The sequence below is a fragment of the Rhododendron vialii genome, chromosome 4a (genome assembly GCF_030253575.1).
Source record: "Rhododendron vialii isolate Sample 1 chromosome 4a, ASM3025357v1".
Taxonomy (NCBI): Eukaryota; Viridiplantae; Streptophyta; class Magnoliopsida; order Ericales; family Ericaceae; genus Rhododendron; species Rhododendron vialii.
Window position 1 is genome coordinate 4,878,002 of NC_080560.1, and position 13,360 is coordinate 4,891,361.

The window sequence follows — 13,360 nt, forward strand, 5'->3', positions numbered from 1 at the left end:
ACTCTGAAGAGAGGGATGACCAAGACGACAGTGCTGCTGGTATGGAGACTCTGATGTCTGAAGAGCTACAGGCTGAGAAACAGTCAAGTAATATAAGCCACCTCGCTCAATGCCCCCACCAATCTTCCTCCCCGTCTTGAGATCCTGAAAAACACAGCCATGAGGAAGAAATGTGACGGAACAATTTAAAGATTTTGTAAGACGGCTCACAGACATAAGATTAAATGGGAAACGAGAAACATGTAATACAGATGATAAAGTAAAAGAGGAAGTGACAGGAACTGAACCGAAGCCAGTAACAACAGTGGTAGAGCCATCGGCTAAGGTGACATGAGATGTTTTACCAACCGGTTGGTGATCAAAGAAAGCAGATGTACCAGTCATATGATCTGTGGCTCCTGAGTCAATAACCCAAGGAGAGGAAGAAGAGGAGGCAACACAAGCAACGGATGAACCGGTCTGAGCGAGCGTAGCAGTAGAGGATCCTGTCGCAGCCTGAAATGACAAAAAACGTTGGTACTCCTCGGCTGAAATAGCCACATCGGCAGAGGATTGAGTAAACTGTTCAGTATCCTGAGAGATAGTAACCTGATAAGCCTGGGGAAAGCCGTGAATATTATAACAGAACTCCACCGTATGATTTGTTCCCCAACAATGAGTGCAAAATCTTGAATCACGACCGCGACCGCGGCCACCTCCCCCTGATATGCGACCCCCACGATTATCAAAACCAGAGTCACGGCCACCAAAGCCACGACCACGACCAAAACTACGGCCTCCAGAATCACGACTACGACCTCCAAACCCAAAATCACGGCCACCAAAGCCACGACCACTCACCCCATAATCGCGGCCACGACTACTAAATCCAGATTCACGACTGCGACCGCGACCATGGCTGACAGACAAAGCAGAGCTGTCAGAAATAGCGGAAGACAAAGCAGAACGACTAGAAGTCGGTGCAGAAATAGACGATGACTATCGGAGACGACTGAATACCTCGCTGAGTGGAGGTAAGTCACGATTTCCCAAAATCTGATTACCCACAGCGCCAAAAGTGGATGATGCACCGGATAAAAAACGAGTAACCCTCATACGTTCACGCTGGCGCCGTATAACCTGAATATCAGCAGTAAGTGGCTCACATATATCCAATTCATTACAAATGCGCCGAAACTTAGCATAATATTCCTCAAAAGAATCATCACCCTGAGATATATTAAAGAAAGACTGATGAAGATCATATGTGCGACGGAGATTGTCGACACCTGAATACAACTCCTGTGCCTGTGTCCACACCTCTCTAGCTGTATCACAGAACATCAGTGTACTAGCAACCTGTTCCGTCATACTATTCCATAATTCTGAACGAACACGGGCATCAACAGCTTTCCATGCCCTATATGTAGGTTCAGCAGTAACAGGAGGCTCATCAGTCAAAAAAGAGTCCTCAGACTGACCCATATAATACACCTCAACAGCTTTAGCCCAAAGAACAAAATTGCCCCCATTTAATGGTGTGGAGGTAATAGGGCGCCTCTCGCGAGACCAAGAACCACTTGATACGCTACCAACAATAGTAGAATTAGGGCTAGAAACAGTACCAGAATCAGAATCCTTCTTCTCAGACATTCTACCGAACAATGGAGGGGTAACAACCAATAACTAGCAAATAACCAGTACGCAGCCAAAGCAAAATACCAATAACTATTGATCAACAAAATCAACTAATATACTAACATCGAACCAGTCACCAGGCTGGATAGATACCCAATATCAACAACCCCAACATAACATATTCTTCACAACCACTAGTCCACCACATGACGGAGATACTTGACAAAAACAGTATAGAAAATAGTTACCAGAATGAGAGAAACATCAACGGAAATTGCAAAAACGAGAAAACAGGGCCTGGTGATGCATGCCAGTGCATGAAGATGGTCCGAAACAGGGATGAACAGTAACTGTAAGGTGATGAACAGTAACGTCGGTGAACAGTACTCGATGAACAGTACGTCGGTGAACAGTACCCGTGAACAGTCGCGATGAACAGTAATTGTGAACAGTACGCGGGAACAGTACAGTAACTAGGATTAGGGTTAGGGTTAAGGCAGAGGCTAGGGTATGGTTTAGGATTAAGGTTAAGATGGTGGTGTATTAGGATTTTGTGGTTTAGGATTAGGGTTAAGGTTAGGCTCTGATACCATGTTATTAGAGATGAGGAAAAGTGTATAGGGTGTTAATGAACCCTTACACATATACCTTTATTTATATTACTCTGGAGAGTTACACATACATAAGATAGACGATGTGGGACAAACCCACTTTCTCTAATAAACACTTCTAACAAAAACTATGGTTTCATCCTTTTGAGAGCTGTGTAGCAGTGGTGGTGAGGCCTTAGGATTTTCACATGATGTCGACAGAGGGACACCACACAACCCGGGATTCCCATCATATGAACTATTTTCGAACGTATCAAATTGTTTCCCTCGAGGTATACGGCCTATGAGATGGTTATGCGAAACGTTTAGGACTACAATGAATGTGAGTTGGATTAGTTGCTGAGGGATCTTTCTTGAGAGCACGTTTCGAGATAGGTCCAACGACTCGAGCGCTATCAGACTTGCCAAGGATGATGGGATAGCTCTGGTGAGATTGTTGTTGGAAATGTTTAGCACTTGAAGCCCTCTAAGACTCCCAAGAGACTCTGGAATTTCTCCACTGAACTTGTTAGTTTGACAGATCTATGGCAACAAAGGCACTTTGGATCTTCTCATATACCCTCTGTGTGCCTTTCTGTGCTATTGTGATTGAATAGCTATAACTAGAACTCACCATTGTAGAACCCGTCCTAAAAGATACATCGGCCGCCATGTATGTTAAATTTCCTAGCTTCTCCATCTTCATTGCATTCCAGTTTTTGAAGTAATTCGACGGCAAGTTTCCCGAGAATCCGTTGTGAGAGAGGTCTAAATTGATTTCTGGGCTCTCAATGACACCATGAAATTTGTTAGACCGCAAAATAAGAACTTGTAAATCAGGAAGAGCTCCTAACAAGAAGGGGAAAGTACCCTCAATATGATTATTTCCAAGAACAAGAGTTTTTAGCAATGTGCAATCTGCCAATGATGGTGGTACTTGCCCACGCAATTTATTCTCACTTAAATCAATCATCTCTATCCCGGAAGCAAATGTCTGAGGAATAATGCCATAAAAATTGTTGGAACATAGATCGAGCACCAATAAAGCCTCGCTAGAATTGGCCAAACAATGAGGAATTGTGCCATTTAAGTTATTGTAAGATAAGACAAGTGTAGAAAGAGAACTATTGTGACAGATTGATGGTGAAATTTCTCCGGAGAGTTTATTATTTGTGACTGAATAAAGAGCAATGGAAGGCGGTGAAACTGGGAGTGATCCTTGCAACTGGTTAAAACTGAGGTCCAAATATGTCAGTGACTGCCATGGAATGAAGTCTAGAGACTTCTCAAAGCCTATCAAAGAGTTTCCGGAAAAGTCGACCAATAGCATGCTTTCTTTGGTTATGTTCCACAACCAAAGTGGTATCTGGCCATGAATTTGGTTATAGGAAAAAAACAGAACCTCAAGTTTATTCTGAAAACGGAGGAAATCTGGAAACTCCCTCAGGTTGCATGATGACAATCCTAATACAGTGTGATGACAATCCTAATACAGTGTACTTTGGAAGAGTAGCATTGGTACTGTGTCTAGCTCAACTTCAATTGTTAAATGATAATTGCAATGCAGTAAGGTGTGGGTGCTTCAGAAAAATGTCTAGCTCAACTTCACCACTCAAGTTGTTATCAGCAAGATTAAGAAATTCAAGATCCTTGAGCTCGGTCAAATTAGCAACCGAAGCTGCAATCGTCCCAGAGAAATTACAACCGCTTAAATCCAATGAACTTAAGGATTTAAGATTACCAATACTACTTGGCAGCGTTTCGGAGAAACTTGTCTCCCAAACTCCCAAACTCTTGAGGGGACTACTATGGTTAAATTTTGGCAGATAATCAGTCAGATCTTTATTTCTCTGCAACGTTTACACTCTGTAGGTTTGGTAGATGGAAAATGGCCGTTGGGAATTCACCGTTCAACAAACAACTTCTAAGAATAAGATGTGTTAGAGAGGATGTATTTGACAAAACACTTGGCAATTTAGAAGATATGTTCACCTCGTGGAGGCTAAGTACTTTCAGGTTTGTTAGGTTTTGAATTAGGTCTCTCAGATTGGGTTTTTCAAGTTTCAAAACGCTGTCATCAGAATATCTATCAATATATCAAGACAGGTCAAGGAAAGCTAATTTGGAAAGAGATGAGATTTCCAAAGGGATTTGACCTGAAAAGGCAGAATCAGATAGGTTGAGACTCCTTAGCCTCGAAAGTGTTCCAATTCGAGTTGGGATTTGAGAATAGTTGAAGTGATTGTTAGCAAGGTTTAGCCTCCAGAGGTGAACAAGGTTGAAGAGGCTACTATTTGAGCTGATGGAACCATGGAGAAAGCTACTACTGAGGTCGAGGCTAATCACACGACCGGAGTTGTGGTCACACACCACGCCATCCCACGAGCAACAATCGCTACTGAGTCAAGCGAACCATGCTAATTTCCTAAGTAAATAAGGAAAGATTTGGAAACAGACAAATGAGTAAGATTTGGAAAGACTTCTGCCCGCCATTACAAAGACAATAGGAAATCATGTATTTCAATTAACTAATGGTCGATAGACATTATGATTCAATCACCCAAATTCACAATTTGAATATTCTAAACAGTAATTTCAAATCCCTACGACACGTTTGTTGGAAAGATACGTTTTGCGGTATGTGGGGATGATAATAGATTCGGGGATGTGGTAGAAGGGATATAAATGTAAAGCAGATGATAATGAATCCGTTAATTAATGCACACGACGAGACCTTAGTTTCGGCCTTGGCATAGGTGCACTGGGTTATCCCTACGTGGTGCTCTCTTGTAATCTTATGTGGTCCTGAGGGCAATACTTTTAAGAGCAAGTCCACCCTCGTGCCAAATCTCATGCCAAAGCCAAAAGTCTGCCACTATATATTTCACTCAAATTCTAAACGTCCAAACAAAGACTTGCAAGTTGCACCAATGAGACGGCTAGAATGGCCCACAAGTGCGGGATTTGTGGAAATTCTAGAAAATCCCAAAGCGTTTTTGACTCACTTGTGGAGATTTTTATTTCTGAAAATTCTAATAATGACAGCCTCTTTGGCACATTTTTGGAAATTGCAAGATTACCTTCGTCCCACCCTTTCATAAGACTCCAAATGGACGACCTGAGACTGCACCACATCATCTCCCAATCCGTAATTTCAACCGCTCATTTCGTAGACATCTATGAAAAGAGTATTGAGTGTGAAATCAATTTGGTCAAACATCGATAGAAAAATGAATATTCTTCATACATTTTTGCACATCAAATACGATTTTACACTTGAACTGTACATTTAACGAAATAGAACACGATAAATTTGCATGATGAGTATCCATTTTCATAAAATAATTTTTGCATACAACTTCTATAGAATAAACTACCCGGGCCAAATGCTTTAGAACTCTGTTAAGACCTATGAAATTGAGTGTCGAGGGATTTTGAGAGATAGGGTAAGGAAGTATATGCCAAAATCAATGTCCTCTTCTTCAAACCCGCTGAATTTAATTTATTTTCTTTGGACAATTCTACATACCCAAGACCGCATGTACTACTACCACTAGATATTTCCCTCAAATTCTATTTCTACACGTCCAAACAAATTAAAGACTTTTTGATGAGAGAGAGAAAGAGAGAGAGTGGTTGGTGATTCAGAAGGAAAGGATCTTTTAGATTCTCACTCCATTGTTACAGGTCACTCCTGATTTCGATTTTGTGTTGCTTTTTCATATCGCAAATGGAAACAAAAACACGAACGAAACTACTGTGTAATTGTGCATAATTGTGCTCCTATTAAGCATAAATGTACTCATTTTTGCCCCCTTATTTAATTTAATGGTCACTTGAAACTACTGTTTGTTAACAATTGTGTTTATATATATGAGATTTAATGGTCACTTGAAATCTTGAATTTTCCTTAGTTGAATTGTCAAGTAGTCCACTTTGTGTATTACTGTACGAAGTAAGCTCGAATATATTTGTAGGTTCGCGTTTCGTGCAAGGTAGCTGATGTGTGAATCTCGCATGAGCTGGAGAGGCGTGATTGGTTGGTGGTTGAAAAGGGTAGGAAAGAGAGGCTGTCTAGTTTGGGGTGAAGGAAGGAGCAAGAGAACAGAAGAGACAAAGGCAGCGCATCTTTATCTTTCTTGTGTGGGATGTAGATAGATTTTCCTAGATGGATTGGGTGAGGCCAATTCAAGAAAAATGTTCTCCTTTCTCTGGATCAGTGCTCACCACCTTCTCTCTCTAGGAAAAGCTTATTATTTAAATTAGAGGGAATGTCGGATATTTATAGACACCTGGGCCTGAATCGGTCCCAGGACGGCCCAATGAAATCCCGATGTGTGTCCCTACCGAACCTCCAGGTCGCGAGGATGACGTCACCCCACCCGCACTAGCACGCGCTGTAGAGACCCGTGTCTAATTTTAAATTTATTTTTATTGTTGTTGGTACGTAGAATTATAATTAGATAATTTTGCGAGCAAAGGATAGTTTATATGTGTAGTAGATGTATGTTTGGTCGTGCGCGGTGGGTGACTTTTGCCTTTTATTTTTATAGTTTCTAGAACTTGAGGAAGTGCTTAAGGTAGTTGACGGGGTGTAGTGTAATAACTACACTTAAAATCAGAAAATGGGATCAGAGAGAAAGACCCGATTCCCATTTCTTCTTTTTTTCCCTTTTCCCTGCGTCTTCTCTCTCTGTTCTCTCTCTCTCTCAAACCCTAACACTCCAACACCAAAATTGAAGGCCAATGCTTGTGAATCTCGGAAAAAGGCGAAGAGGAAACGCGATCTATAAGGAGAGGGCTACGTATTGGTTCCAACAAAATCTCAATCGGCCGAAATTCGTGATTCCATCATTTTGGAGGTTTCTCTCTTTTGAGGTAGGATATATGCTAAATGTTTACATATGGATGTGTATATGTGTTGATGTACCCTTATTTTGAGATTTTGGTAGAGTACTCATAGTCTAAATCTTGCCCTAGTTTGATGTGGTTGATAGTATTTGCTATACATGATTTTGGTTAGAAATTTGTATGGTTATTCATGATTATGATAGGGAGTATACTTTTATTGGCATTCTTGATCTTTAAATGTATGGGTTTCCATTCAAAGTGAAAATTAAGAATTTTAAATTAAGAATTTTAAGTGATACTAGAATAAGAGCTAGTTTATGCACTCCATGTGTTCAAGGAAATGAAAGTAACTTATATGGACATATTTATATTCAGAGTATAATTTTCCTTTTGCACTCAGTTAGCTCGTGGAATGGTATTTTTTTGATATGCATTTTGGATACTTGGTGGATTTTGTGTAGATTATATTGAATTTATCCCATATTGGCTATTTTGATGACTTTGGATGGGTATTTGAGGAATTTTAGGTCGATTTGGTCTTAGAGCCAAGTATGATAATATTGGGATTGTTATTTTCATGATTTTGAGTTGGATCACCGGGAAACTCGGGTCAATTGTGACGCCGTCGGTGAAAGTCCGTAAACTTACTCGGGTCAATTACGATGCCGTCGGTGAAAGTCCGTAAACCCGCGCGGGTAGGTTGCTTCGTCCTTCGGGTTAGTAGCCCGTAAAGTGCATGTGCTAGAGACGTCTAGTACGGTGGTTGGTTGGTTGTATCGGTGAGCAACTCATATAATTCTATGTTTCAATGTTAGTGAATGGATATTTGAGTTGGTTGGCCATTATATTTTAGATTTTGTCATTTTCCTTTGTTGAGTTTTATGGGTTGTTTGATCTATTCGGGGTTATATTTGATTTGGTGGCGTAAGAGCATTCTTTAGATTATTAAGGAAAACAAAAAAATAGAAATGCTTGACATTATGCATGGATTATTTTCTCTTCTTTGTACTTGACATTGAATTGGGAGATTTAATAATTTCATTTAGAACATTGGACGAAAGGAAGCATGGAAAACTTTTCAATACTTGCATATAAAAAAGAGTATATTTTGTATGTCAAGCTTTGCATGTTCATATCTTTTCATTTAGCATATTTCCTGCACGAGCCGTGGCTCATGTTCTTGCAACCCAAATTTTTCAGGTTTAGAGATGGATCTGAAGGCTTCAGAATCATTGATATGTTCTCGTTTCTTTTTTTTTATTATTTGAGAACTTAATTGGATACTTTTACATTTTTGTTTGTGAGGCCATTGAGGCATGTAAACTTTGATTTATTTTGGGATGTAAAATTGTAGATTGAGAGAACGGGGCTTGGATGTGTATAAAAAGTAGTGTATTTTGGAGTTTATTTGTAATAAAAGGCGGGTCGTGACACGCGCGCGCCATTCCCACGACGGACCTCCTTCTTTAGCCACCAAACCACTGGATCGATCCCCCCACAGTGGGAGCAAGGTCACGACCCGTGGCGATTGTGTCTCGACGATGCCCCTTTTTTTGTCCTACCTCATGACCAGGGTGCGTGTCTGGCATCTAGGTAATCCTTGCATATCTTGACCCGTCTTTGGCTCTTTACCTTGACATCGCGATCTCGGGGACCCTCATGATGACTCTCGCAGATTTCTCTATCTCGTGAGCTTGTACAGCCGCACGCCACATCAGCGTGTCGACCCCACCCTGTGGCACATGGCACCAAACCCCTTTCTACGTGGCAATCAATAGCCACATGTCATTCCCACGACCTCTTAACATGTTGCATGTTCCGTGGGCGGTTGGTCAAGTTTCCCCTTGGGTCAACGGTCATGATTTTGACCGCACCTGCAATAATTTTTAAGGTTGTTAAGCTTTCAAACCAAACTTCATCAACCTCTTTGCGCGTGTTATTGCAATAATTGTGTGGTGTCCAAGTAATAATCGGCGTCAGTAATTTGGATTATATATGGACAAAAGGTGAAAGAAGTTATTGTCAACGAGATCCCAACTGCAAAAATTGAAGCTATATATGGAATGGGACCTCAGTTCATCAGCGTCAATGAGGAAGTTTGAATCGGTATTTATTTTCAGCAATGCATCTACGTACTGAAGTTGTATTTAATCTTAGGTTGTAAAAGCTGCACAAGGCCGCATGCCTGTGTTCTTGGATGTTCAAGTATAATGAATTGACAAAATCATACCAAAAACACAGTTTATCTCTTGTGGTCTTGAACTCCTGCTGCATTTGGTGCCTAGGTGATCGGTGCATAAATGTACTCATTTAGGCTCCCTTATTTATACTCGTCAGTTCTTAGTTGCGCTTAATTGGAAATTACTATTATCTTTTGGTCATTCATGTTGAATTATTAATTTGCAGAGAAAGAATGTTAACAACTATTATTTAGGCCGTCGGGGGCACGAAGCGCAAAGTCAAATCCCGCTATGTTCAAAATAAAGTCCGTGATCGAATTAACTCCAGTGGACCGAAGTTCATACCCAAGAAACTACATGATGCCGATCAGATTATGGGCATTTAACACTTATATTTGGGCAATATAATTCATTCATTATTTCCTTGGTGGGCCCAAAGGCTTTTGTTTATATAGTATGACTAAGATTAATTAGATTCTTAAGTTTTTGGGGAGCATGGGTTGCCTGGCCCAGCTATGATTTATAAAAGGGAGAACGAGGGTTTTGCTCGGCATCTTTTTCCATAGGAATATGGCTGCAACTTCCAGTCTTATGGCGGAACTCTGGGCCTTGAGAGATGGGTTAGCTTTAGCAAAGGAGGAAAATATTCATAATTTTGAAGTTCAAGTTGATGCACCGACTGTTATTGATCTTATCAAGGACAGCAATAACGAAAACCACCCACTTGGTAATATATTGAATGATTGCAGGTCTTTGATGCGTGAGCTTGAGGTGTTCGACATCAACCATATCTACCGGGAAGCTAATAGCTATGCGGATGCGTTGGCAAATGACGCACTGGTGTCGGTGGGAGATTTACATATCTACCCTTATTCTCCTAGTTGTATTGCTACTTTATTGCATGCGAATTTGATTGGGGTTGCATACCCTAGAATTGTAAATGCTTAATTTTATTCAATGAATCGTCTTTTACCAAAAAAAAAGCTGCGCAGAAGACTTCGGACTTCAGTTCATGCACTACTGCAGGGAGGTCTCGCGACCCACGGCTGGAAACAAAACAATATTGCCTCGTATTTTCTGAAACTTTTATTATCTTCAATGGAGATTTATTGTTTTGTGATTATATTTATTTTCTCGATGTCCGGCTAAATTCCCTTGTGTAGGGGAGGATGAAACTCCATATCAAGTAACTTCTTTTATGCGTAGGTTTTGGGTTTGTTATTCGAATTGATTGTAAGGCTAAGAACCCTTTCCTTTTCAATTGAATGGATTGATTTCAATTCTTTCTTTCATCTGTTGAGTATTTGTATTCCAGATTTCAAATACCTAGTCTTGCAATGATTTTCACTAATTTTGGTTGGAGTTCTGAGATAGATTATACTCGTAAGACGGATTGTGCCGTTAGATGGCCAGATTGTGCTATTGAGACGGTCTGTGCTATGGGATAGTCTATACATTTTAACAACTCAATTATTCTCTTGACGATTATTGCTGGGGTTTGCAAGCCCTAACGATAATCCATTTTGATTCAAATAATTAACCTAGACTACGCATGTCAGAGTGGATTCTAAACCATAGATATTTTCTTCCATTGTTTTCAAACCTTTCAATTCATTGCTTTAGTTTAATTAGTCAATCTTTTCCCTTCCGAATTAATCTGAAAATTAATCAAATTTTAAGTAACTTAGCCAATCTGTTCTTGCGGATCGACATTCGGTCTTAACCACTATTTTACGGAGTAGTAGTTAATTCTTGGTTTTTATAAATTTATATTTGACTCGGTATGGCACGGTCACTAGGAAAAATAAATCGCATTTATGTTCATGAAATTTGACTTTGCTCTCGTTTATGGGGGTGATCAAAGGTCTAAATAATATTGGAAGTTGTTGCATGCATTCTCTACAATGATGGAAGTCGATCATCATTGGATAGGTCGTGCTTTATCTCATACGACTCTAGACCAGTTTATTTGAAATCTATGGTGTCTCATAATTTTCCTTGTGAAATAGTAATTGTTAATTCAATACATGATGTGTTTGGATCAAGATTTGTAGAAGGGGAAAAAAGGCAAGGGAAACACATTTTAAATTTGTTGATGAAAATACCTGACATTTTTTCCTTCAACAAGCCTTGATCCATACACAGCATCTAACAGTTTGTGGAGAAGCATCTGAATCTGTTTCGTAGTCAATTCCTGATCCTTGTATGGAGTATTACTCTTTGCCCTTTATGTAAACGAGCAGAGGTCTATGTTTTTTTCTTTTTTTTGAAAACTTGGTTTTGGAATTAGACCGGTCATTCATGCATGTTTTTCTGTGGTTAACTCTGACGACATAGGCTGACTATCTAATGAACAAGCTTATCGAATTCTTTCGAATTTTGAGGCTATCATTACATCTAGGGATTCATTTATTTTTTGGTCTCAAATCTCAGATTGGAAGGCCAGCCATGGTGTTCTCATTGGCAGAAGAAGACGCTGGTGTCAGAAAAGTACTTCAGATGCTGCGTGACGAGTTTGAACTAACCATGGCATTAAGTGGATGCCATTCACTTAGCGAAATCACATTGTGGCCGATTGGGACCTTCCTCAGCCATTGGGCCAGGTTATGAAAACGTGCGTGAAAAAATGTTAGCAAATGTATTCGTTATTGCAGATTGAAGATATATGATTGTGTGTTCAAGAGGATGCCTTTCCTTTGAACTCATATCTGTTTACGATATTTTACATGTACTATGAAAACATTCTGCAATGACAATGGATAGATGTAATAATTTCCAGAAATGGCAGCTGTTTCGTTTCTTGCTGCTTTAACAAATTCATACGAATATGTATGGCTGATACAAGTTTTAAAAAGGATATTATACCTTCAGTTATTGACTTTTGGGGAGTCTTGGATCAGAATATTTTTGGTCATACTTAAGTTTACACCTCTATGTTGTGTTCACATTGGCCCCGTGAGCAATGCAGAAATTCCTGCATTCTAAACAGAAATCTCCCTTTACTTGCCTTGATCCAAAAAGCAGCTCAGATTAATACAAGACCTTTGCATTAATTGATTTCTTTTCGTGGCGGAAATGGATTCAAGTATTGAATTCAACCGCCCATGTGTGAATCAAATGGAGCTGAGAGGGACAACTCAACTTGTGAGAGATTTGGTCCCACAAGATTTCTCCCAATAATGGATTTGGGGCAAATTGATCCCAGCTTGCGTGACTTCCATTGAATGCTTTCTTCTTTGTCTTCTTCCCTCTTGTAACTCTATATATTGGTGAGTATATGTGTAGTGTGTAAGGTGTGCAAAGAACAGAGAGTGGTGAGGCAGAGAGTGTGTGTGTGAACCTTTGTCTGAGAGAGGGTTTTAATAATTTGTATTTGAGTCGATTAATACAAAGTCAGAGTTTTTCTTCTCATAGATTGCGTGTGTTTGATTGGTTTGAGATCCTGAGGCACAACATCAAGGCCTGTGAATGCAATTAATAGGAATTCATGAAAGAAATTATGTTCTTAGTTCCAAAGTTTCTGCTTACTTCTCTCTAGTTGCATGTGAGGAAAGTCCATAATGACCTAACAAAGTTAAAGGTTCCTGTTGATGATATATATTGTCATGAGAAGAGGCACAGAGTTCTGCCCACCTCCACCAATCTTGGGAACCAATCTCATCGTCCACTAGCAGGGGCCCAACTAAAGCCGAGGCAAAGCCCCGTTTGGGATTGGCCCCAAACGTGTTTATAATACCTTAGATTCAAAATTGTCTCAATTTTGAAATTGGTATTGTTTGGGGCGTATATTTTCTTTGTTGCTAGCAAGAATCTATGTGTGCTTTTAAGGGGTTGTTTTGGTTACATGTATATGTAAGAAAATTCTTTGCAAGGCTTACGGTATTGATAAGTTATCAATTGCCTCAAGTTGTTAAGGAATTGGCCCAACAATGCATATCAAGCTATTCAACATTATCCTCACGTTTTAACGCGTCTTACAAGTGGAGATGCAAATATTCATAGATAGATCGAAACAGAACACTAAGAGGAGATGCAAATATTATGCGAAAAAGCCAAGCATGGCCATGCCTCACAAATTACAAGCCCCAAATCAATGATTTAGACCCGGATTCCTGGTTTACT

General features: G+C 39.9%; 1 protein-coding gene across 1 annotated transcript in view; it reads left to right on the forward strand.

The window, feature by feature from the left end:
• Positions 1 to 12,038, forward strand: part of LOC131323479 (glycolate oxidase 1) — a 54,705-nt gene extending 42,667 nt beyond the window's left edge. The window contains exon 12 of the mRNA XM_058355297.1: positions 11,672 to 12,038. Within this exon, the coding sequence (XP_058211280.1) occupies positions 11,672 to 11,848 (177 nt within the window). The 3' untranslated portion in view covers positions 11,849 to 12,038. The remainder of the gene's footprint in view (positions 1 to 11,671) is intronic.
• Positions 12,039 to 13,360: the final 1,322 nt, after the last annotated feature.